This window comes from Myripristis murdjan, chromosome 5, assembly GCF_902150065.1.
Source record: "Myripristis murdjan chromosome 5, fMyrMur1.1, whole genome shotgun sequence".
NCBI classification, from domain to species: Eukaryota; Metazoa; Chordata; class Actinopteri; order Holocentriformes; family Holocentridae; genus Myripristis; species Myripristis murdjan.
In genome coordinates, this window is record NC_043984.1 from 33,528,319 (window position 1) to 33,555,270 (window position 26,952).

At 40.3% G+C, this 26,952-nt stretch overlaps 2 protein-coding genes across 3 annotated transcripts; one reads left to right on the top strand and one right to left on the bottom strand.

Annotated features, from left to right (window-relative positions):
• Positions 1 to 871: 871 nt before the first annotated feature.
• On the bottom strand, positions 872 to 26,851 carry ergic3 (ERGIC and golgi 3). Of its 2 annotated transcripts, XM_030052388.1 has the most exons (14): positions 26,691 to 26,851; positions 24,043 to 24,113; positions 21,325 to 21,412; positions 20,817 to 20,936; positions 20,605 to 20,701; positions 17,744 to 17,909; positions 16,414 to 16,471; positions 12,460 to 12,474; positions 10,524 to 10,555; positions 9,513 to 9,609; positions 4,281 to 4,345; positions 3,660 to 3,796; positions 2,859 to 2,914; positions 872 to 2,530 (listed from the first exon to the last, which is right to left on the bottom strand). In XM_030052388.1, the coding sequence occupies exons 1-14, from the start codon at positions 26,776 to 26,778 to the stop codon at positions 2,451 to 2,453; spliced, it is 1,170 nt and encodes a 389-aa protein (XP_029908248.1). In that variant the 5' UTR covers positions 26,779 to 26,851; the 3' UTR covers positions 872 to 2,450. The 2 variants fall into 2 exon arrangements, with proteins under 2 accessions (XP_029908248.1, XP_029908250.1); XM_030052390.1 differs by lacking the exon at positions 12,460 to 12,474.
• On the top strand, positions 5,225 to 9,116 carry romo1 (reactive oxygen species modulator 1). The gene is made up of 3 exons (XM_030052403.1): positions 5,225 to 5,372; positions 8,166 to 8,296; positions 8,840 to 9,116. Exons 2-3 carry the CDS (start codon positions 8,166 to 8,168, stop codon positions 8,946 to 8,948), a joined length of 240 nt encoding a protein of 79 aa, XP_029908263.1. The 5' UTR covers positions 5,225 to 5,372; the 3' UTR covers positions 8,949 to 9,116.
• Positions 26,852 to 26,952: the final 101 nt, after the last annotated feature.

A 26,952-nucleotide genomic window follows, 5' to 3' on the forward strand; every position in this document is an offset into this window, starting at 1 on the left:
GGGAGTGAAGGATCCATCTGTACAGTATTTACACTCTAATCAGCTTAAATAGAGGAAAAATGGAGAGAAAAGACGGCAAAATCATAAGAGGGTGTTGCTTTCCAAAATCCAACGTGTTCCAATGCTGAGGAAAAGCATTAATCTGGAGCTCATTGTTCAACTTGTCACTGAAATCAGTACAATCAGGGCAGGAAAATGAGTTTGTTGAGTATCACCGTCCTTCCAAAAGCACCATAATCTGCTTTAGTTTTGTCCTGTCAGTTGTTTTTGACAGCAGGTGTCGGTTTCCGGCCGGTGACGTGGAGGCGGAGCGTCTGTCTGGAGGAGTCGAGGGGCTCAGATCCCTGGAGGCTGCAGCCCGTCACCATGCCTCGCCAAGCTGTGGCAGCGTAAATCTGACCTTGACTACGGGACACTTTAATCTGCCGTGCAAAACACTCATGCTGGACTTGCTGCTCCAATTTGACTGTTTTGTTTGATTGTTGATATGAATTCTAGGGATCTGACCTTTAAAGGTGGAAACTTACACTCAGTGGCCACTTTATCAGCTCCACCTGCTCAATCTAATCCAGTCCAATCCCACTGTTGTGCCGTAAAGTTTCCTCTCCTGCTGCCTGTAATGCTCAGCTTGTCTTGTTGTCACGGTAACAGAGGTGTTCACTCACTTCTATGTTTGGCATTGAGCTCATAGTTAGTGCTGCTGTTGGACTGGACTGCACTTTACTGAGAGCTGTTTCCAATATTCTGTCCTCCTCAATGTATATAAACAGGGGAGGACAAAAAATTAGAAACACCTCTCAGTATAATGCAGTCCAGTAGCAGACCTCTGCAAACTACAACCTCAGTAATAAACACAGAATTAAACTGACACATTCTCCACAATGTCAACACAAACTGAACATTATAAACTTTCTTCAAAGGTAGAATTGATGTCAGAGCTGCTGACCTGAACAGGTGGAGCTGATAAAGTGACACTGAGTGTGGCTGCTAAATGTTGAAAAAAGTGTAACTGAACTGATGAAGCTGATTTGATCAAGTCACTCCTGTCTCTAGTTATAATTTAACAATGAATTCATCAATTTAATTACACTTTTATCTTTTCCACCATATGACAATTATATTTTTATCTTCTAATTTTTGGAAGTTCCTCCCCTCCAAGCGAGCCGCCGTCATCGATCAGCAGACTGACAAAAGGCGTCCAGTTTTATCATTTCAACATTATTTGTTACGAGAACTGAAGTTTTGAGTGAACTGAGGCGTCGTCATGTCGTCCTTAACGCCGCCGCCGCCGCCTGAGCTGACTACACCGCAACAGATTAAGCGGCACCTGTTGTCATGGCAACGCCGGGGAATTGGGGTTTGAGGGTTCAGATACGAATCGCTTGCTTTGGCACGATGCGCTCTATGAGAAAAGATTTTAAAAAATTAAACCGTCTGAATCGGTGAACTTGGGAAATTGTAGTGAGTCCAAAGTTTCTGACCAGTAGATTGTAAAAAAAAAAAAAAAAAAAAAAAAAAAACATAATAAATAATCTGCAGCAATCTCATGAGAAGGGATCATGCTGTATGCTGCGTTCAGGTGATCCTCAGAAAAGTCGTTGATGGGGATTACCTGAACGCACCGCTGATCCGACGGGTAATGCAGGGAGGGGTCATTAAATATCAAGAAAGGGAGGATTTTGATTTGAGGGGCGGGGCTGTTCCAAGTTTAAAAATTAGTTAAACTTTTATTGGCTGAAACTGTTACCTCTACCAACTGGTGCAGCTTGACGCCGCCTCTAAAGATCCACTGTTCCCCAGGAAGTAAAGCGAGAGTTTAAAGATGTTACAGACTCTCCGGGCTCGCCGCTCCACTCCTCCAGACAGAAGCCGTGAACAGGCGGCGTACCGCGTGTGGCGCCGACCTGCGCTGGAGTAAACAGGAAGCAAACAGGAAGTGGAGAGAGGAAAGGTTCACCCTCTGCTTCTGGAGACTGGCTCTGACGGACCGGACCGGACCGGACCGGACCGGACCGGACCTGTCTGTCTGTCTGTCTGTCCTCTCACGTTCAGGCGTGTCTAAAATCCATCCCGTCTGTCCTCCAGCGGAAATCAAAAACAGTGGAGAGGAAATTCAAGGTGCCGACGTTCCTCTTCAGTGCTTTTAAAGCTGGAGGAAAGAGAGAGAGGAGAGAGAGAGAGAGAGAGAGAGGGAGACAGTCTGTGTGTCTCTGTTCATCTGTCTGTCTTGCTGTTTTTCTCTCCTTCAGTCCGACGGAAAAGAGAGAGAGAGGAAGCAGAGACGGTCCCGACTCTTCTAACTTCTCCAAAACATCTTCTGCCTCTCCTTCCATCTCTCTCTCTCTCTCTGTCTCTCTTTCTCTCTCTCTCTCTCTCTTTCTGTGTTGCACGGTGCCGGCCAGCAGGGGGCGCTGTCTGTCTGTCTGTCTGCCTGTTTGTGTCTGTGTGTGTTAGGAGGTTTTTCCCAGCTCTATCTTCTTCTGGATGGCTCTGGCTGAGTGGTAGATGAGCGAGTCGATCAGGCCGGCCACTGCAGGGGCGAGCAGAGACAAACAAACAAACAAACAAACAAACAAACAAAGAGTTCAAAACTTTAGATCAGAGAATAAAACACTGACCCTTTTTTTTTTTTTTAGCACTGACCACTGTATCGATCGTTTTGATTAAATCGATTAATCGTTTAGTGTAAAAAACAACACCAAAGTCTCATGGGAGGTCAAGAGAGGCCAAAGCCCTGCACCATTTATCGATTATCAGAAATATAACAGATTAAGAATCACGTTTGTTTTGAGCAAAATCTGAGAAAACAGAGAAAACCGGCTGTGCTTCGATCGTGAAACATGACAGTGTGGACTGACCTGTAAACACTCCTCCGATGATGGCACACACTCCTGTCAGGAAGTGTGTGAACGACCTGCAGAGAGAGAGAGAGAGAGACACACACAGAGAGAGAGAGAGAGAGGAGAAGTCACAAGGAGACTTTGTTTTTTTATAATTAAATAAAATAATAAAACCAATGAAATAATAATAATAAAATAGATTAAATAAATGAAATAAAAATAATAAAGCCAATAAAATAAAACTGATAACTAATAGCAACAGCTACAACAACAATAATAACGATAGTAAAAACAATAAAATAAATAAAATTAAAATATAAAGACAATAAAACCAATAATAATAAAACCAATAAAATAAAACAATAATAATAATAAATGATAACAACATCAATAATAATTAAACAAAACTTAAAATGAATAAAATTAAAATAATAAAAAAACAATAAAATCATAGTAATAAATGATGATAACAACACCAATAATAATAATAAAATTAAAAAAAAAAAATTAAAAGAAAGCATTTTGGAATAAAACTCAACAAATCCTGTTATTATCATTATTATTAGTAGTAGTAGTAGTAGTATTTTTAAGTTCATATATTATATTTATGTATATTGAATATTACAAAGATGCACATAATGATCGTAACAGCATGGGGTGTACTCATATGGTTTTTCCCTTATTGAAGTATGAAGCTGACTGAGGTCTTTAACAAACACAGACAGAGCGACGTGGCCTTGTGCGGCTGCCGCGGAGCCGCTGAGCCCTGTGTGGTTTTAAACTCGGCCTCACGGTCAGGTTTGGTTTGTCTCGTCTCACCTGTGTTTCTCTGTGAACTTGACCATCATGGGGGAGAGCTCGTACAGGACGAAGACGCCCGGCAGCCCCTGGTCTCCGATCAGCCCGTTGGCCACTTTCTCGTGCCTCGTCACCGAGAACTGGTTCGTCTTCACCACCTGGAGAGGAACACACACCTCAGCTCGGTCACACACACACACATATACACACACACACCCTAAAGCCACACACGGTTCAGGCGTCATCTTTTAGATCGCATCTTTAAAAATGTCTCCTTTAACACGGAGCTGTATACTTTCCCTATTTGTTTTTCTTTTGTTACAAATGAAATCTATTTATTATCATTTGTTTGTGTCTTTTGAGGTTTATACTTTTTACTGTTTTTACGCTTTATACTGTTCTTCTGATGAAGCCCTGTGTAGCTGTGACTTTGAAAACTGCTCACTAAATAACAATTTTATATTATCATTTGGCATTTCATAGAAAAAAATACACATTTCATTTATGTCAAACATGCAAGAACAGTGAGAGAGCACTTTGTTATTATTTAATAAAACATCTAAACTTTATTTCTCATTTTTGATCTTGTTTGTATTAAATGTTGGAGGAAAAATAAATCAGAGAGGAATGTGCCGGACTCACCTCTCCGTCTGCTTTCATGTAGATGGTTGGCACTATTTTTACAAAATACTGGTACATCATGGACGCTGAGGAGGCAAACACAGAGATGCACATTGTAAAAGGTAATGCAGCCTGAAAAATGTATGCTCATGTTTTCAGTGTTGTATAAAGCCTCTTAAGATAAAATCATTTCAGTGCATAAAACTGGTCAAGTTTGCATAATAACCCCTGTCTATTGCAAAAGTTACAATACTAAAAAATAAAACAAATAAAAACTTTAATGATCTTGTGGGTAAACTCGGTCGCTGTAGCCGCAAAAATCAGATACAGTACAGGGACTATAGAAAATAACAGCAAGCAAGAACAGAGCAAAACAGGTGGTACTAAACATTACAGCACTAATTACAACATTTATTTAATAGGAACTGCAGGAATGCAGAGTGTGCAGTGTAACAGCATCACAGAAATATCACTTTCACGTTTGAGGTGCACATAAGAAACAACTAACAGTTTCATCCATTTCAATGTTAAAACAACCGAAGATGTCAGATTTGTTTTTGTGATGCATGCTATTTATTAAATCCTGGTTAATGAATAAATAAATAAATAAAATCTTGATCAACTACATAAATACATAAAGCAACCAGTTAATAAATATATAATAAATAAATAATGCTGGTTACACCTCTGCCAAGAAAAATCATTACAATACTCCTACAGAGAATGTAAAACTCAGTTATGCCTTCATAGTGACCTTATTATTATTTTTTTAATAATATATAATATCTATAGATTCTGTAGTACCTATACAAAATATATCACTATTTTTGCTGTTTGGCATCTCTCTAAAAATTGTTATATGATTACTATTTTTTATTAGTGTAAAATCATATTGAGCGCGTCAAAATATTGTCTATTGCAATTCAAATAGTCACCACAGGGGGCGCTGTGTGTGCTTCGTGCTCCTCATGCCTGCCCTCCGCTCCTCTCTGCTCTCTCTATCCGGTTATGGAGGTCTGCAGCAAAGACATTTAAACGCGGCTGCGCTCAGAAACACGACAGACCTCCGCACAGCGACGGGACTTAAACTTTACTTTCACCGCACGGTTCAAGGTACGGTGGGTTTCAGCGGGACTGGACCGCAGCTCGTCCAGGAAAAAAGGCTTTTTATTTATTTTATTTGGGTGAAAACGGCTGCTTGTGTTTCAAGGCCACAGACACAGGTGACAGGCGAGCTAACGTTAGCCAGCTAGTTAGCATGCTAAGCTAGCAAAACAAACCCCGCAGGTTAGGTTGACGTGGAGGACGTAATTTTACAGCTTCAGTAACTTCTTGGTATTCGCGACATTTTGAAGTTAAGAAAAGACCAAAGACGTTTTTTGTTATCATGTGATATTAAACAGACCCCGGAGATTGCTTGCTAACGTTAGCCGAGCATGCTAGCTGGTCCCTAGCCAGCGTTGCTTAACCTGACTTGACAGATTAATTATCCGGAGGCAGGTCTTTATAAACCCTGACAGCAAACAGCAGATAAGCTGCTCCGTGTCGTGGCTTGGACTGACACTGTGAATATGGATAAAACGATCCGTATGAATAGGTTAGCACTGTCTCGGATGTGTGTGTGTGTGTGTATGTGTATGTGTGTGTGTGTGTGTGTGTGTGTGTGTGTGTGTGTGTGTGTGTGTGTGTGTGTGTGTGTGTGTTATGAGGGGCGTGTCGTGCACTTGGCGTTATGAAACCAGACCTGTTCAAATAAAGAGGTTCAGACTGATCAGGAGGTGACGCTGCTCTTTGTGAAGCCTGAGTGTTGTGACAGGCAGATAGAGTTTGTCTTGTTTGGCCTTATTTTTGTCTCAACCTGGTGCAACACGGAGGTCAAAGACATAACTTAACACTTTGACTTGCACTTTGATTTATCTCCTGATTCAATATTATCATGATACTTGGGTGCCGATTCAATATTTATTGCAATTCACTATGCCATTTTTTTTTTTTAATTCTCCTCTAGTATATGGCTGTAAAGTTTCAAGAGGCTGTGATTATCCGAGAGGTCACTATAGTTCATTTTATACAGTGACGTCAAGTTTAAAGTCTCAGCTTTCCAGTCACAGCCAACTGATGCAACTCCAAGACTGTTTAGGCCCCAGTCTGCACAAACACACCATTTTACAACAGGCCACAAGAACACATTTGACCTGCATGGGATTAACGTATGGTGGGCATGTCTGCAAAGGGTAGAGCCGTGGCTGCACACAGAACCCAGTTTCATTCGGAGATCTTGAGGTCAGAGGTCCCACTGGAAACAGCTATGTTGGTTTTTCTCTCACTGAAATTTAACCGAACTTTGGAGCGACATTTAGTCCCGTTGCCGACAATCTAGCATGACAGCTTGGTACCAACAGATTCCCGAGGTTGCCTAGTTTACCAATGTCTTTACTTTTCCCTACCGCTTTTATTATTATATATTATGTGATTCAGCGAAATAGACAAGCTTCGGCTCACTGTTCCAACTTCTTGGCATTTTAAAGTATTGAAAAACAAATGAGCTACTGAAAATGTCAGCCTGCTGCAACTCAGACACTGCAGTAATGTGTAGTGATTTCATATATTATAATATAGTCTGTTTCTTTATATTCCCCTCTTATAATCCCTCCTCATTTCATGTGTATACGCTGACTTGCTCTCCTCACTGAATGTGATTATGGCTCTCAGTCTCAGTTTGCACTGTGGGCTTTGTTGAACAAAAAGCCCCCAAAACATATTTGCATCTGTACCTCAGTTCTTGTGTTTGTATGCATCAGGGAGCAGCTGATGTGGAAACACTCAATCGTAGTTTTCTGTGTAACATTGGAGATTTATCATTCCTGCACTGCTCCAAAGTGTATGGGCTTATACCACAGACAAGATACAGAAAGACGTTATGAAATGTTACTTGTGGCAGTATGTCGAGATCACATGTCCACTTTTTCTGCTCCTATGGATCAATACCATTAATTTCCTTTATCTTCTCTAAGTACCAGTCTTTTGCTTCATTGTTAAGCTTCTTTCAGTTAAAAGAAAAATCCTGTATTTGCTGTTCACCTGGTCCATTTCAGTTTTTTGTAATTATTGTCACTGTTGCTTTGCTTTAGTATTTGCTGTGAGATAAATCAGTGTAAATAAAACAGGGTATCACATGGTTGCCTACTCTGTAATAGGAGGTGGTGGGGAAGTGCAGTCTGTTTTAATGGTAGGCAGCAGGAGTAGCACTTGGGAATTTGGGAGAGTCAGAAGTTGTGTTACATATGCCAAAACTGCTTTTTAGGGTGCAAATAAACCATAATGGTAACATTTTTAGACAAGTGAACAAGTTCAGTTGCAAAGAGGATTAAAACAGGAAGCTGTCAAAGTCTGGAGTTCTGCAAACGGCTTGTGATGATTGATTGTCTTCGTCATGGTTAATGGTAACTGCTGTTTTTGTCTATATGCAAATGTATGAAAATGCCACGGCATGTCTCCAGCAGTGTCACTGACAGTTCTGGTTTGTTTACCAGAAGTGTCAACGCTAAATGGAAAACAGAACTTTAAGCTGAAATACTGGGGGGAAAAAATAATCTGGTTTATCCCTGAATGTCTTTGGATCAGGGGTGTCAGACTGGTGCCATGGAGGGCCAAGAGGCTGCAGGTTTTCATTCCAACCAAAAACTCCTCCAGGTGATTTCACTGATCACCTCACCTTCAAGCAGAGAGAAGGAACTAATCAGTGAAATCACCTGGTGAAGTTTTTGGCTTAATGGTTTGAGACCCCTGCTTGTGCACACAGCCACAGATCAGCCCCCCTGTTTGTGTCTGTCATCAGTCTCAGTGTGAGCAGGGCCTGATCTCTAACTGGTGCTCCCTGTTTTATCTCTATTTCTCTCTCTCCAGATGCCAGTGGCAGTCGGTCCGTACGGTCAGACACAGCCCAGCTGTTTTGACCGGGTCAAGATGGGCTTCATGATGGGCTTTGCAGTAGGAATGGCAGCCGGCGCCATGTTCGGCACCTTCTCCTGTCTCAGGTACATCTAGACCGTGCACCTGCCTGTGTGCTGTGAAACCTGCAGCTCCTCTGTGTTTTGTTTGGACCAGCTCTCAGCTTCAGAAAACTCAGTTCCCTGTTGGAGGAAGCCATGCGCATCGCCTGTCTGAAACTGCTGTTCTCCTGGAAAGGCAGTGTGCCTGGGCTGCTCACTGAACATGTTCACTGTACTTTAAGTAATCTGTTTTATAGTCTGTGGATTTTATTTAATTCTTTCTCAGTCTTTTAAATGAGCTGATAACTTGAAATTTAAAAACTGAATTTATGTGGTTACTGTTTCAGTCTCCTGCCACAAGAGGTGACTGCACTTTTCATACTATGATACATATTCAGGCTCAAAACTCAGCGATTCGGTTAATTGTTGAACTTGACGACACTTTGATCCTCACAGCAGTTAGTGGCTAATTGATTCTAAGATGGGCATCTAAATTTGAAGTATTTCTATTTGAAGAGGAATGGAGACATTAATGAAAATGCAGCCCAGGATGAATTACGACAGCTGAAACTGTGTGTGTGTCTGCAGAATCGGCATGCGAGGCCGGGAGCTGATGGGAGGAGTAGGAAAGACCATGATGCAGAGCGGCGGCACGTTCGGCACCTTCATGGCGATCGGCATGGGCATCCGCTGCTGAGGATGAGGAGGAGCGAGGGGGGGTCACCTTCATCCCTTCATCTCGCACACACACACCCATGGGACTTTGATAAATTAATAATCACCGCTACAGCTCTGTCCGCTCAACGCTAGCACATTCCCAACCCGGGCTCTAGTTTTGTCAATAAAGGTTCACGTTTCAAACGGGTGTTCAGACTGGATGTGTTGTGCTTCCTGGTGCCGGTAACTGTCCAATCAGAGGGACCAAGAGGTGGACGGCAGCCTGGCGGAGTGTGTCTTAGTGTTTTGGCCTCATCTCACCAACAGTCGGCTGCAGAAATACTTTTTTTTTTTTTTTTTTTTTAACCTGACAAAATGCCGGTCGAACGGTTTGAGACACAGACAGCGTCAGGAGTCTTGAGGGTTTACTTCCTGCTGTGAGTGAGTTTGTACGACAGGTGGCGCTGTAGAGCCATGAGCAAACACAGGCATGATTGGGGAAACACCAGTCAGATTTAAAGATGGCTGCGAACTTGTCAATATTGGCCTTGGGGGAATAAAACCAGATGGTTCATGTTGGTATCAGGCTGCTGCAGGCACTGACCTTGTGGCGCTGTGACATCTGTCCCGTCCAGAGGGTTTACGATGCCCGGGTAGTCTTTCCCAAAGGACAGGTGCTTTATTAGATGGGTCATGTTGATCTGCAGGACACACACATTAACAGCCGTCAGCAGTCTGCCATAATAATGAGCCATAAGGACATCAACAACCTTTAAAAGTCCTGATTGATATTTTTTTTCTCTTGATTCAAAAAGACCCCAGAGAAAAAACTGAAATTAATCTCATCTTCAGCTGATAGAACAGTCTGTCATCTCAAAACAGTTTGACGTTATGAAATTTGAAAAAATCCCAGAATTAGTTCAGGGAAACAGGAAATGACCGGATCTCCAATCTCCAGTTTTCAAATCTCCAAAGAAATAGAGCAACTTTTCATTCTTTAAGCTCCTTGATCAACTTTTGAATCAGCCATTTTCAGTGAAAAAGACCTGCTTGGATTTTATTTAGTGAACTAAAATGCTTCACAAACAAACCAAAACCTAATTAGACATAATAGTGAGAGTAAATGGGAGTGCTGTATTCCATTGGTCAGGTGGGATTCTAGTGCTTTTAACGAAGAACATCAACAGATGAAATCATCAACCATCTGAAGGGGGGTAAAAATCTGTGGTGGCATGACTGGTTGGAAATTTTTGTACATGTACTGGTAAACCATGAAGTAACCACTAAAACACTTGCAGGAAGTAAAAGTAATGGGATTTTGATCTAAAAATAATGAAAAAATAAAGCTGTAAATGTCTTTTGGCATCATACATCATGATACAGAGCTGAAATACAAGGAGAGGAAAGGAGATTAATATCCAGTGATGATGGCTGGTGTGTAGAATAAAGTTCAGCTGCAGAATCAGCAGACATCACACTGCACAGATTAACAGACTAACAGATTAGCACTCTCAAATCTTGTTGATCTAAAAGGTTAAAAACATAAAAGGATTTTGAAAAGGGAAAAAATACAGGAGGCATAGAAAAAAAAAATATCACCGGCTGTGTTACTTACGTTATCGAGGCCAAAACTCTGCAGGTCGTGGACTGCAAATGGAAACAAAACACAAAATGTTATTTTCCACATCAGACACTGAAAACTCTTCTCTTAAATAGTCTGTTAATGTGAAGGAAATGAGCTCTGGGTTTGAGATAAATTATGATACTGAACCTTGAGACATGAGTTACTGATCAGAGTGATTATTGCGCTCATGAATGTGATTTAATTGTTCATTGATTAGTTATTTGGTAACTGGAATACAGACAGAGCCAACAGTCACACCGTTTTTTCTCTGATGTTTAACCTTTAACTGGTGGCTTAGATTGATGACGTGAAGTTTATTCTACTTACATTCACTGCACGTCTTCAGACAAGAGCTTCAGCTAAATTAATAAAATTTTTTAGCTCATCTTGGGGTTTGTTAAGGGGATTGGAACTGGAGCAATTGATTACATTCAACTTTACAAAACCTTTATTTTAACAGAATACTCAAACAAAATCCCCTTTTTCCAACGTCCACAGTCTGAGACAAGATGTTGGATACTGTTTTCACCTCTGTACGTCCAGTGGCTCAGTCTGTGGAAGTCAGAAAAGTGGGATTTTTGCCCAAAACTTTGCAGAATATTCCTTTAACCCATTCCAACATATTAGTCAGTCTCAAGAAAGCATCTGGACCGTCACCAAGCCTGTTGCCAGAGGAAAGTCGGCCACCACCAAGCTTTTTGCACTCGTCAGCCAATTAGATTTTTTTTTTTTGCCTTGCAGCTGAAAAACACAACAAGAAGCTGAATCCAGTCTGTTCAAAGCTTCCTGGCTTTTTTTTTTTTTTTTTTTTTAAAGACAATGGGACTAAACGTCTTCAACATGACACCTGGAGAATGGCTGCACTCATCATCGTTACCTCTGTGATCATCTTTTTGTTTTGTTTTTTTAGATTAATAGTACCCAATCAGTGCTTGTTACACAGCTATGCAGTAGGGATACACAATATTGGATTTTTTGCCAATACCGATACATGCATATATATATTTTTTCTATCGAACTGCAGAGAAAATCAAATCTCTCTTGCAGTGGAATTAACATTTTATTATGCCTGCTCTTATTGTGAAGGCCCATTTGCAGATGCAGACATAAAATACAATGCTTTCAAAGTGCACACATTCACTGGGCAAAACTGCTTCAACTAACATTGTGTAAAACATGCCATATTTATATTGATGTAACATTTTCTTTCAAACAGAAGTGTAAGAGTCATCCTGCTGAAACAGACTGGATGATGCTCGTCCTGAAACAATCCTGACAGCAGCCACAACCAGGGCACATCTGACCTATTTCACATGTCGGCTTGTCATATCAGCAGAAATTCTCATTTTCAGGTCAATACCAGCATTTTATTTTCAAGCTCATATTACGTTTCTTAAATAGCAGGGATGCATGATAATAACAAAGCAGCAAATAATACATGGTTTGTCTGTTCAAACCTTTGTAGCTGCAGAGTGTTGGGAAAATCAGATGCATCAAGAGGGCAGTCATCTGGTTGCCTCTCCCATCCTTTAATCCCTTTAAAAACTACATCTTTTGGTACAAAACTATGACAAACCAGCTGCACTGGTGACCCCATGCAGTTTAATGACTTCTGGGAAATGAAGTTTTCATGCACTCCTGGTCTACAGTAATTTTCCTGAATGGAATAATATAGTGAAGTTATTCTCTGTGTACAACACATTAAAGAGCAAAATAGCGCTATAAATATAATTATTTGGCTTCTGTACAGTGAACAGCATCAATCCTGTGCTTCAAAATTTGAGCACACACACACACACACACCCTCCCCCAGCCCCATCATACAGTCCCACACATACAGGTTACACAGGTTAATACACTGCAGTAAGGCTGAAATGCTGCCAAGGTGTCCACAAAATTAAAAATCTACAAAGAAAGATGGACTTACTTTCCACAGCGTGCACTGCAGAAAGAAGAGAGAAGAGTCACTGTGATGATGCAGGTAAACATAAAAACACGATGCCAGAAGGGACTGCACAGTGCTAACAAAACTCTACTGGAAAACAAAACAGGAAAAACTTTTCTTAAGCGCACAGTTTTAATTGTACACCAGTAATTCTGGACGCAGCATCCGAATCTCTCATTGAGGAGGCTTGTACATCTTTTCCTCGGTGAAAAAAATGCTGCAGCCTCGAGTGATTTGTAATGTGGAAGTAGTCAATATTGAGATTTTTTTTTCTTTTTTTGTCCTGAATAACCGTGCAGCCCCTGGCACCAGTGAAGCAATACTTATCAGATAAATGTTCTCACTAAATGAATCATCTGAATGATCTGTGTTTTCCTTTGGATATTAAGAGCGCTGGCGGCAGACGGCGGCGCGGATCGAATCCAAGATCTTCACGTTACAGGATGGACCGGATCACCGCTCTGTCTCACTGCCACCTCTGGGCTCTGTTTTCTTACTTTTTGAGGTTTTTTTTATTATTATTATTAAAATTGGGACTTTTGGGACGCTTTAAAGCCAAGTCCACAGCTCTAGTGATTCTTGTCTCTTTTTTCTGCGGCTAAGCATTCAGATATGACACTGAACAACATGGAATTGAAATAGTCTCAGTCTGATTGGCTGATATCACATCGTAGAAACACACACATCACAGAGTTTAGTGGGTCATTAGTCTGTTATGCAGGGCAGGAAACTGACCGCCTCGTCCGCCAGCCACAACACTCATCAGCAGCTTCCACTGTTTTACCAGCTGGCGAGATTTTTAGCGAAGCAAAGGATCGCAAAATGATGAATCATCACCCACAGAGTAGAATAATTTAAAGTTTTTTTTTTTTTTTTTTTCTGAATGAGATGTGAAACTGCAGCAAACACACTCCTGATGTAAAACATTCACAACTCTGTTTTTGATTAATAAGAGCAATGGGTCTAAGAACTTTTCTACAAGCTGTATACAGGGTTTCTGTTCAATTGGATTTTCATGAAAATGTTAATCAGTTACTCCGTTTTTTTTTTTTTTTCAAGCCAAACAGTGATACGAACTGAACCGTGGCCTAAAAACAAGCTGAGCCGTCTCAGCTTCCTGTGCTGCCTCCCAGGCTGTGGTTGTGGTTACAGGGGAGGGTTAGAAAGTGCAGCCTCACAGGCAAATTTAACACCATGAGCAAATGTTACACCCCTAATAACCTACTGGAGACTTTAACCATTTTAGTTTAGATGTTTAGAGTAAAATTGGACTGCAAATGATGGCTTTTTGTCAGCCAAAGGCGTCGTGACAACTGAGTTTTTTTCTGAGTGTTTGGCGAGTGGCTGCTGTAAATTTCCTGCCCTGGTTTTTCATGCCCAGATGACACACACACACACACACACAAAAATATATATCCACACAAAGACAAAACAGGACAGTGCACTCACAACCAAACCAAATATCACAGCTAACATAAAATGATGGCGGATGCAAAAACAGCAAACAGGTGAAGGAGAGAAAAAAGGATGAAAGACAGTAAAAAATGGTTTTGGGCTCTAAATAAACTTGAACATGAAACATGAAGCATAAAAACGGTGGGTGAGATGATTAACACGTCGTTTCCTGATGTATTGGGATGATATTAGCCTTTTAATTCAAAAAACCTCTGCAAAAATGATTGAGGTGCTGATCTGATTTCCAGGTGTCGGTCAGTAAAACCCGTCATCATGAAATCTGCCTCCGCCCGCCGCACAGAGCTCTGAGAAGAAGGTGAGTTAGCCTGTCGAAGGAGGGCTGAATCAAGGACGACTGGACTTGTTGGTCAAATCTCAAAGACGTTTCACTTCTCTTCTAAGAAGCTTCGTCAGTTCTGGTCTTCAAGAATTGACAGACAAGTCCAGCTCTCCTTGGAAAACTTTAATATCTTTAACCAGCCTGTTGTCAATGGAGAGGTTTAATATCCAGACGCTTTTCCACCCTGACAGGAAAGAAACGGTCTGGCGGAAACAGTGAATATTATAATTTTTGGAGATTTTTTTGTGTTATGAGTCCAGTTGAGTTCATGCAGAATATCAGCAACTTCTCAATCACAAACAAACAAAAAAACAAAACATTACCAGCCTGCACCGTTCCTTACTGAACCCTGGTGTTTACGGTACAAGAAAAGTGAGAGGCAGCCGTCTACACTGAGGAAGTGGGAAACACGAAGCCACCAGGCCTCATTCCTCTCATTCACAAGGAAACTCTGAACTACGTCTTACTGTCATTTTTCAAACCAACTGCATGTTTATGTGGCCTTTTTTTTTCCTTTCCAGACTGTGGGAGCGACCGAGCAAACCATCGAAACCTCAGATAACGGAGCGTCTCTGTAAACCTCGGAAACAGGAAACTGCAGGAACATGTTGGTGACGATCGGCTTGAAAAGGCACTTTTCAAAGGCACTTTTCAAGTTTCAAGTTTGTTTAGACAAGCTGCTTCTTAGATTCTTTTTAAAATGATTTGTCCATGATATTTTAATTATGTGTCTCATATATTCATTTTGTTGTTTTTATTCATTTTTTTGTAAAAGCACAAGAATAAAAGTGCTTTACAAATAAGGTGTACTGTATTATTATTATTATTAGAAAAGTTGTCAGGAAGCGTGCTGTTTGAGAGTGAGAGTGCCACTCCATCACATGGATTATACAGTAAATCATGTGGAAAAATACGGCAAAATGTGAAAATATGTAAACAGGATATTATGGAAAAGGCCTTTCTCGTGTGGACGGTGAAGTTAAACTGTTTGAGTTTGGTGATTCAGCTACAACCTGACCGCAGGTAATGTGTTTTTTGTAATGTGGTAGCGTCTTTGGAATCAACTGTTCAAATGTTAAATGGCCCTAATACAAAAAAAAAAAAAAAAAAAAATCACTCATATTATGGCTGAAATGTTGAGATTTCTATGCTCATAGATTTTTTCACTCCAGCTGAGTAACAACTGGTCAACTGGTCAGTGAACGCACCACTGGTAGTTTTCATCTGGAGGGAAACCTGCAGACTCTCAGTCCAGCGATGAAGACTGAAAATTTTTGTATTTTTTTTTTTTTTAATTGCTTTGTTAAAATATTAGGGTTATTTGCCCCAAATATCAGTTAGTGACCACATCATTCTAAAAATACATGGCAAAAAATTATTTCCATGTTACCAAGATGGTCAGTTATCATCAGTATTTAATTCTTGTTTTAGGTAAGTAAGACAGGGAAAAATAGAATCAGCCAGTGGGATGAGATAATCCCACTTGTTTCCAGTGCACTTTCACTTGTCTCAGGATTTTTTTTTTCTGGGAACAAGTATAAACATGTTGGAATAAGGCAGATCAGCCCACTAGGATTGAGAAAATGACATTTGATTCAAGAAAATTCAGAAAATTCAAAAACAAGGTATTTGGCATTGGAAACCAGTGGGATTATCTCATCCCACTGGCAGATTTTTGAACTTGTTTGAGGAAAAACAAGTTAATGTGGTGTATTAGTGTGACACTTGAAAACCCCACTGAAGACGGCCGAGCAGCCTCAGTGACTGTAGAGCCTCAAAATTAGGTCTGAAATCATAATCCAGATTACACTGCAAGATGTGTGATTGTCATTGATATTAATGATGATTACTCATGAGGATTAAAGCAGTTTCACTATACTGTTAGTACTTTATTATTCTCGACTACAATTTAAGTTTTACAATTAAATAAAATGTCTCAATATCACCTGAATGCCGACATGTACAGTGCACAGTTAATGAGTGCTGAAATTAAAACTGCATGCAGGTGATTATACAACAAATAAATGGATGGATGGATGGATGGATGGATGGATGAATGGATGGATGGATGGATGGATGTGTCAGGTGTGATGAACGAGTGAGTGGTCAGATGGACAGATTACAGGTGAGCAGGGTCTTACCGTGAACGTGAGACTGCTGGAAACTTTTCCCCGGAGCAAAGTGGAAATTTCCTGCCACCTGAAGCACAGAGGAGGGGGAGGGTTACAAAACAAACAAACACAATAAAAAAAACAAACAAAAAAAACAATCTATCTTCCAGAAAAACCAGCCTGTCTGGATCAGAAGTGCAGCTGAGGAAAACCCTCGTGGCTGAGGTGTGTGTTTGTTCTCCAGGTGTTTCCCCACAGAGACACACCTGTCCAACGGCTTCGTTTGAGCCTCAGTGACACTAAAACATTTCTTACATTTCTTTTGTTTTGCTCCGTCTCTTTTTCTAGTCCACTTTTCGCTCGAATACGCAACACGGACTGTTTGATGGAGCCATGATACGACAACGTATCCTGATCACCCTGAGGGCTTTTATTTTGTGATTAGCTGTCTATGTATCATCCTGCTTATTACACACCTGAGTACCAACAAAATTAATAAACTGACATTCAATATTAATGTCAAATGATTTTATGACTTATTTTATGACTATTTTATGAGTTAAACTAGGTGGCCTGTAGCAACAGTTGATGATATTTAGCGACCATTTTTCAAAAATAACTGACACAACTAACCGATCAGAACTAAATATTTTACAAAGCTGTGTAATGAAAATAAAGGTTAATGACTGTGCAGAATTATGTTTATTTCTGTGGCTGTAAAACTGAACGGTGAGTCATCGTACTCATGATTACTGCAGCAGAACAACATGTAGCTGAAATTGCGATTCATCTCCTGACCCACTGTCACATTTGTTATTGTAATATATTAAATTTTCGTATCTCGTCAGCACAAGCTTTTCTGGACAAATCTGCTTTTTTTTTTTTTTTTTTGAAGCTATAACAATATGAGCGTGTTTTATCTTCAACGCTTCGGGAGAGGGTTGAGACGGCAGACGAGGTCAGTTTTCAAATATCAGAATAAACAATGCCTTTGTGTTTTTCCACATCAAATTCTGCAATAATGACTAACCGTGGCAGCTAAAATAAGACAAAGCAAAATAAAACAGAGACAGTAGAATCACAGTCAGTGAATTACTCGACTAACAGGTGCGAGTTCACCTGCAGGTCATGGGATTTCTGGAAAGTCTGTTACGGACAGGGGAGTCAGGGAATTTAACGAATTCTTGGGCCAGGTCATGGAATCAGGAACTCAAAATCAAATAAAAAAAATAATAATAATATAAAAATTAAAAATAAATTAAAGATCAGCCACTGGTTGGGCACCAAACAAAAGTTACTGTGCAGAATCAAACACAATAATAAAGTGATGATCTCATGATGAGTCATCAGACGGCGTCACCTTGTTGACTTCCAGGAAGCCGTACACCTGGCAGCCCTCGTTCTTCTGCTCCTGCATCTTCTGCGTGAAGCCCTCTCTCTTACACTGCTCGATGGTGTCGGCGTTCTTGAAGGCCCAGCCTCGCCGCCGGTACGCCTCCCGCACGTCATCACAGCTGTTACAGCACCTGAACACACACACAAACACACACACACACAGGTAAATACAGGGTTGTGCACAGTGTGTGGGCGAGGTGGCAAATTACAATAACATCCTCCGAGGTTTGTGAAAGACGTCTGAAAGCACAACTCTGACATCACTCCAGCCTCTCTGCTCTGACCTTTAAATAGAATATTTTAATAATCATAAATATTTTTTTTAAACAGTTTTGCTGATTTTCCAGTGATTGTTTTGGCTAATTTTCTATTATTTTTTTCCTAATTTTTTGGTAGATTTTTTTGTGCAAAATTTGTACTAAATTTTTTTTTTCTTGGTATTATTACTTTTTTATCTATTTTTGCTATTGTCCTGATAATGTTTTTGCTAATTTGTTTATCATGTTTTTGGGGTTTTTTTTACACATGATTTTGAAAGAAATCAAGTGAATTTGCTCAGGTTTTAAAGGGTTACTTTGTTACTACAGTTTAAAAATTTTTTGTCCCCATGACAAATGAATAATAAAACCAAGCAAACAGTCCATTGTTTCATGTTTTGTTCTTTCTCCTCTCATCCTTTCTCCGCCTTTCCTTAAATAATCCTTTTCTTAGACGTTTCTGCTTTGTTTTCACTGTTTGCTGATTTTACAGCCTCTGAAGCCTTTTCACACCACAAAACGTTTTGTTTCAGGCGCCTTCTGCTCATGGTCTTTTAAGTGAATTTTCTCTGTTGCCATCAATATGTCAGTGTATTTTCTGCCTGTAAAACTAAGTTACTCAAAATCATTTATTCCCTCTGCCGTCAGATTCCTAAATGCTGCTTAGGTTCTTTTTCTCTCTCTCTTAGGGATTTTAATCCTTTTTTCCAGACTGATCCTTTATCCTTTTATTAAACTGATACTTCTCTGCTTTTAATCAGTCTACTTATTTATCAGTCTGCTTAACACTAGTATTTATTTTAGACTTTATTAGGGCCCGAGCACTGGAACAGTGCGAAGCCCTATTGTTATTGTAGTGTTTTTTCTTCTCCTTTCTTCTTCTTATTATTATTACGTCTAAGTAACCCTTAATTTGACCCCCTAAACATGCTCCAAAACTCACCAAATTCGGCACACAGGCCAGGTCTGGTGAAAAATTTGATAAAATGGATAGACAGACCCCCTAAGTGCAAAAATGGGCTCGGTAGCGCCACCTAGGCACACAAAGGCAGCCGCTGCGGCTCACAGGAATGTGATAGAAACACCAAACTGATGCCGAAATGTAGATCTCATCAAGCCCTACAAATCATGCGCTGACACCCCCGACCTAAAACCAACAGGAAGTCCGCAATTTGCGTTGGAATGTTCACGTTCTCGCCCAAAATTCCGCTTTGAACAAAATCTTTCTCCTCCCAGGGCGTAAATGTCAGCGGCTTGAAAATTTAACAGATGACAGAGGACACAGTGCTGAACAAAAGTTCTGAAGGATTTAATATTAATTCGAATCGTTTGGATTTTATAAGCCCTCAAAGTCGGAGTGGCCAGAGCCAAAACCTCATTTTTTCCCATGGAGTTTGGTGTGAAGAGGCTGACACTTGGCACTAATTAAGCCCCTGCAGTCTAAAGTAAAAGTCTGACGGCTTTGAAAACTATGCAGATGGAAAGAGGACAAAAATTCCTACAAAAATATGTAGTTTTGATGTGGATTGGACCAAGTTTGTGGGAGCTATGAAGAGTTTTCAAACATTTTTGACTCTGGTGTGCTCTGCTCTGCACTCTGCCTGGACATGTGACTCACTCTAGCTGCCTCAGGAATGCGCAATACACACCCATTGTAAGAGCTCAGAGGGAGCAGAAAACACTCTCAAACTAAAACTGCCATAACTCAAAAACAGTAAAAAATAGCAAAATCATGTAAATGGGAGATTTATAGATCCAAGTCTCGTGCCTCGTTTAAACTTTGAATCAAGTCTGTCACTTAAACGGTGACCGAGCTGTGACACCTCAAACAGGGGTGGGTTTTCTGGATTTCTCCACTGGATTGAATGAGGATTTCTCTGTCTGCCTGCATTTTGGTGTGATCATGCCACAGCTGCCAGTACTCAAGTCAGTCACACACTAGGACATACTAAGGGCGCCATCTGCTGGAGGGGCGCTGCTAGTGGCCAGAGGGGCACCAGCAGCGAATGTACTACCAGTGGGTTTTTGTTGGCGTCGTGTGTGTGTCTGTGTGTGTGTGTGTGTGTGTGTGTGTGTGTGTGCACGTGCGTATGTGTGTGTGTGTGTGTTTGTGTGACTGAGTGAGTGAGTGAGTGAGTGAGTGTGTGTGCCTGCATTTTGGTGTGATCATGCAGCAGCTGCCAGTAGTCCTGTCGGTCACACACTAGGACTTCCGCGGCCTTTCAAAATAAAAGCCCAAAACTCTTTCACAATAAAAGCACCGAAAAATACCCTTAAAACTGGAACACATGGACGAATTGTCTGTGCTTCGACACACGCGCCATCCCCGACGTGCACGGGGGGGGGGCGAGGGCCCGTCCAACGCTGCTTGCAGCTTTAATTTCATACTTAAGTTCTTATGCATAATTTATTGCTGTTTGTACGTCACTGTGTTTTATTCCTGTATTTACGCACCTACTGCTCCAAGCAAATTGCCCCGAGAGGGATTAATAAAGATGTCTGACTTGAAGGTGTGTGTGTGTGTGTGTGTGTGTGTGTGTGTGTGTGTGTGTGTGTGTGTGTGTCTTACCTGAGGTCGTCAGTCTCAGCTCCGTAGCAGCTCTCACATCTTTCCGGGTCCAGCTTACTGGGGTCAAACGTTTCGCCTTCTTCGTCTTTACCGAGCTCTGTACAGGACACACCACCACCACCATCATCATCATCATCATAATCATCATCATCGTCATCACCATCATCATCATCAGAGGTCAGAGGTCAGAGGTGTTAAGGGTGAGAGGTTACCGTGTTTCTCGGCCTCGGAGGTGACAGGTTTGAGGTCTTTGTCCAGCCGCTGTTTGAACAGGTTATGTTCGACGTCGAGCTGCTGCTCCCCTGCCACGTCCATGGCATCTATACTGAGATCTGACACACACACACACACACACAGATATGACTTAATTAGAACATTATATTATATTAATATTTCACCTTTAAAACCAAGGTTAGTGACTCTAAATTTGATTATTTAGTCATTATTTCATGTTAGTCTATTTTTCTGGTTTATAAAAAAGTTGAACTGAGAGAGGAGAGGGATAATCATCACTCTTATTTTCCTGAAACACAGCATTTTTTTTTTCACTGAAAACACTGTTAAGAGAAAGAGAGGAGAGGGAAGACTCTGAAGCTTCAGCAGAAATTATTTGATGGTATTTGAAGCTTCACTACGACGGGGGGCGACTCGTCGGGTTGAAGCGTGTGTGTGTGTGTGTGTGTGTGTGTGTGTGTGTGTGTGTGTGGAGGTGCTCCTTACAGACGCAGGGCATGTGAGGGAAGGTGATGTCGATGTTGATCTTGAGCTTGTCTCCTCGTGACGTGTCGACGTACAGCTCCGGGTGAACCTGCAGGGACAGACGACAGCGCCTCAGAGAGGAGCCCCACCGGGCAGAGAGCTGCTCGTCTCTACCAAATCTCTACAAAATGACCTGGCTTAAGATTACAGCTCCTCCTTTTTAATTTAAACATAAAACAACAGTACAGCAAAAAAAAAAAAAAAAAAAAAAAGCAGACCAGCGTTGCCAGTGTTCAACAGAAAGTCGCAGCTCGTGGAAAAGCCGGTCACTAGGCCGAACACTGTTATTAAGCCACAGCAGTGCCAGCTGTTCTACATTATGGGTGTGACTGTTGTAATTTCATACTGTACTCAGATTAAAAAAAAAAAAATAAAAAATCCAGCAGTTCCTGACATGCACAACTTCAGGGAACTGAGGCCGGCAGAGCCACATTTTTGGCTTCGGTGCAAAATACCTGGAAGAATTTGGTAGTACTTTCAAACCATGTAAAAATGTACAAATAATATAATTTACACGTTTTGTTTTTTTAATTTGTATTACAGATAACATAATCTGGGGAGCTTGTGAAGTTGTGATGGGCAGGCAGTCTCGTTTGTGATTATTGGATTACAATAAAATGATGATTTCATGTTTCATTTTTCTAATTAACAACAAAAACATGTACTATCACTTGTTTTAACTGCAGTACACTGAAGTCAAATGTCGACCCTGCAGGTCATTCAAATGAATCCAAGTTAATCCGCTGCAGGAAAACTTCCAGAGTGATTCCAGTGCGATAAACAAGTGTGCACACAGGAAAACACCAGATTTATTCACACAAACAAACAAAATATACTTCCACCTAAATTTGATGATTACTGCCTAATTCACATATTTTTAGAAAATGAAAAATTTGGGGCTTTTTGGCTGCTTGTTAGACTCTAAAGAGCTTTAAATCATCACCTCTGGCTCTACAGCTTGTTGTGCATTTTTACAGACAAAACAAAGACTCGACTGATTGAGGAAATAATCGATAGGTTAATCAACAATGAAAATGATTGTTAGCTGCAGACTGACATGGAAAATGTGGTAATGCCATTTGGTAATCAAACAGTTGTAATAACGAGCGTTTTTAACTGCCAGCTCTCTGCCATACAGAGTTTGTACAGTAAAATAAAGTCTGCTGAACAAACTGATGTTGATTATCAGTTACTGAGAGACAGATCTGTTCTCTTCTGCTGTGCTAACAGGGTTAAAAAAAAAAAAAAAAAAAAAAAAAAAAACTGATAAAGATCTTATGTACACTGTCAGCAGGTTGAACTGGAAAAAAAGTGACTCAACTGGGTTATTCACTTCCCACCGGCTCTGCAACCGATGATTATTTTCATTAGAGGTGGGAAAATTCCTACGTGTGTACACGACTTTCAAGAGTACAGAGACTTTAAGGACATTAAATCATTTTACAATAAATATTATATATATATATTTTCTGGCCACAAATTCAATAAATTCTGGCCTTGAGATATCGTAGCAATAATGAAGACAACAACGCAAACTTCCTAAAAATATTATTAAATACTTTAATGCTAAATCCTTTCCCCCAAAAAATCTGTCTTTTAAACAGCCTTTCGAGAGGACGACACTACTTTAATACTTTATTAACAAATAAATTCTGCCATAAAATGAACAAATTGGCTTACAATTACAATATAAATACAAAATGACACCATTCGTATGAATATATTAAATCCATTACCAATAAATGATTTAGCAATGGCCTTTTGAAAACAAGGACACTGAAAACTTTAATAATAAATAAAATCTGCCCATAAATTGGAAAAAAAAAATGTTTATTTCAGTTTTTTACTACATGTTTAGTGTTTTAATGTTGTGTGTGTACGCGACAAAAATAAAGACAAAGCCTGATGGGAGGTGTTCAGAGCCCAAAGTCTTCAAATGTCTGCAGTCTGACCAGCAGCCAAAAGAAATCAAAGTATTTAACTTATAAAATGTGAACAGAGAAAAGGGAGACAATCTCAGCAAATTCGTGAAGTCGACATCAGACGGTTGGCAGATTCACTGGGTAAGTGACTAAAACCACTGATCGATTATCAAAATTATGAATCAATTAAAACGGCGCTTAGCAAATTCTGACCACTAGGGGGCGACGACAGCACAAACTCGGGGCCGCTCCTGCCTTTTATTAATTATAGCTTTCACAAGCGATCTGTAAACAAGAACAGTGTGTTTGCAGGATGGAAACGAGGGAAACATTTCACTCTCACAAGGCTCCTGCTGGATTAACGTGGATTATTTCGTCTCTGGGCTCCAGTTTGACAGCAGCCACAGCGGCAAACACACCACCCATCTGAGATTAGGTCGTTTAAGTGACGTTTTGAATGAAGCTGAAGAGGCGAGGGGGTGAAGAGGAGGAAGAGGAGGAGATTATTCAGGCGGTAAAGGAATTTAGAAAGCTAAAACCAGGAAGAAACAACATTTTACTGTCAAAAGCGCACGCAGCATTGCAGCTTTTAACTTTCTGTTCACTAAACCATCAATCGGTCATTTCAGACTTCCTCCAAACGGGTCAAACTGCACTACAAGGACAAAATAAAATAATTCAACGGGCCGGAAAACCAGAGAAGGTCGAGGTCAGAGGTCAGAAAGCTTGGACAGGAGATATTTATGGAGAAACTCACCTCTTTAGTGAGATAGTACTGCAGCTCGGAGAAGAACAGGATCAACATGATGAGACCGCTGATGATGGTCACTGCAGAGACAGAGAGAGGGAAATCATCAGTTTTTACCGAATAGCACCACGCTGACCCTGAGTCGAGTCATATTTATATTTTATTTTATTCTTTATTCATATTACTCCTGGATCTCAGACTAGAAGCATCGTGGGAATCAAGCCCATCGTCACAGGAATGAAACACTGACAAGAGAAACCAGCTACACGCCTCCGATCAAAAGTCTGGAGGAAATTAGGTTTTAATCATTTGGAGGGTGAAGATCGAGCCGCTGTGGGAAAAGTCAAGCGTCGTGGTGAAACGACCAACAGGCGGCTCGAGTCAGCTTCACTTTACTGACGATAAAACGCCACGCACTTTTCGTTTTGCTGCTGACTCTCTGAGATTTGTTAGGAGCTCAAAGCCAATTTGACGGACGAGCTCATGATGATCGTCTTTGGAAGCATGACTTTGAGGACATCACTTTCTGATTTTGGTGACAAATAAAGCCAAAGCACATAAGTAAAGTATATAATATTTACTTTATATACGAAGTGAACCAACAATGAAAATCATTATTGGCAGCCCAGTGAGAGACAATATTCTTGTTTTGAGCAAACCTCAATACTTTTCTGATTTTCCTGTCCTTTGTGGCAACTCTGATCTTTATGTGTGAGGATTAAATTTGTCGGATTAGTCAAAGAAACAGCCGGCAGTGACATGTTACTACGCTTCACTGAGGAGGAGGAGCCGAGGAACAAGCTGTGCATTCGACCCGACACGTTTTGTCTTGTTTTCAGAGTTACAGAGCGTTTCAGACCCTGAACGCAGCGCAAAAACACGACGCAGTCACAAATCAAAACCTCTGACAGCCTCCATCACATGATCCACCACGATCCAACATCCACCAGCAGGAACAAAACTCTGTTATATTCACAGAAAAGCCACTGATTTATGTTTTTTTTTTTTTTTATGGTTGTCCTCCTGTACCTTACATCAGCTTGACTACCTGCTATAGAGAACTACAAATTTATGTCTTAATGATTGATTTCATATTTCACACTTTCAAAGTAGCTACCTGAACCAGCGCTCATTAACATTTTCAGAAAAGCACTAAATTTAACTTTTGTGCCCTTCAAAAACCCTGTGACCAAAATTTTAGACTGGTTTGATACTACTTGTAATTAACATAATAACATGTACTATGGAGCCTTCCAGATGCACCGTGTCAGCCTAAATTATCATGGCCATTTTAAAAAAAAAAAAAAATGAATTTAAATTTCAGAAAAGCAATATTTCATTGTTTAACTAACTTATTCTATTCTAACATAATGAGGTATATAATGTATGTCTTTAACATTTAAGCCAGTGTTATAAAAGCAGGTGCACTATGAACTCAAATAAAACCAAGTGTAAGTTTAATTACAGCACTTCACATTAATTTACATCCACTTGATTGTTCCTGCTATAAGGAGAGCTATGAATTTATGTCTTTGTGACTGATATGACTGCTTAAAAAAGGTAAAGTGTGTAAACAACAATCACTAATCCTTTCAGAAAAGCAGCAATTTTAACTTTCGAGTTACCTTTAAAACTGATCTGATGGCTTATTTCTTACACAACCTATCTAAATGTAATGTAACGAGGCAAGCTACATAATGTCATTATGAATTAAATCAAAAATTGGGTAAACTTTGAACTCAAATATAACCAAAAGTAAGCAAATTAGAGGAAAGTGACTTGTTTACGACTTGCTGCCCTTAATTTACATCAGCTTGATTCTATTTATGTCCTTAAGATCAAAATCATCCTTTAAAATGGTAACAAACCTGAAAGAGTGTAAACAACAATCACCAACATCCTCAGAAAACCACTAAATTTAGCTTTTATCCACTTAAAAAAAAAAAAAAAACATAACCTAAATTTCAGACTGGTGTGACAGCCTGCTTCTCATACACATTATATTTTCCTGTAATATAATATAATAATAATAATTTTAAAAAAAAGGGTAGACTATGAACTAAAATAAAACCAAGTGTAAGTTTAATTACAGCACTGCATATTAATGTACATCTGCTTGATTCTTCCTGCTATAACTATGAATTTATATCCCTAAAACTGATAAGACGATTAGAAAAAGTAAAGAGTGTAAACAACCACTAACATCCTCAGAAAACCACTAAATTCAACTTTTATCCTCTTGAAAAAAAAAATAATAATAATTTCAGACTGATATAAAAGCCTGCTTCTCATAAAACATATTTTACTGTAATATAATATAATAAAAAAGCTAAACTATGAAGTCAAACATCACCAAAAGTAAGTTGTAGCTAGGAAGGAAGGAAGTGAGGAAAATCACTGGCTCAGGACTTGCTCTCCTCAGTTGCAGCACATTAACTTTATTAATTTACTTCAGTTTAAACTTTAATCATTTGTTATGTGTTATGTTGTGAATTTCAGGCATATTTAAAGTCCGTGTCAGCCTGATAAAAGGTGGAAAGCTGTTTCTCTGTGCCCGGAGCGCCGGTCTGTCACAGGGGAAGCTAACGGCTAGCAGTTAGCATGCTGCTGGTTATTTATGAATGGCTGCCTTGCTCGTCGGCACAAAAGCCGCTCACCCGTCGCTCCGCCCCACGTTTTCACCCGGAAATCCTCGAGCGTCTTCGGGTACGCGTCAAACTGCTTCAGCTTATTTAACGTGTCCATTTTTCAAACCAGGAAAAAATCGTTAAATCGCAACCCTGCCACCGCTGCTGCCGAGCGACTCCAGCCCAGACACACATCAGTCCTGCCGTTTCACTTCCGGGACACACGGGGCCACGGGCCGCCGGGCCAATCAGCGGCCGCCGCGAAATCAGGATGGAGGAAGCGCTTTCGTTC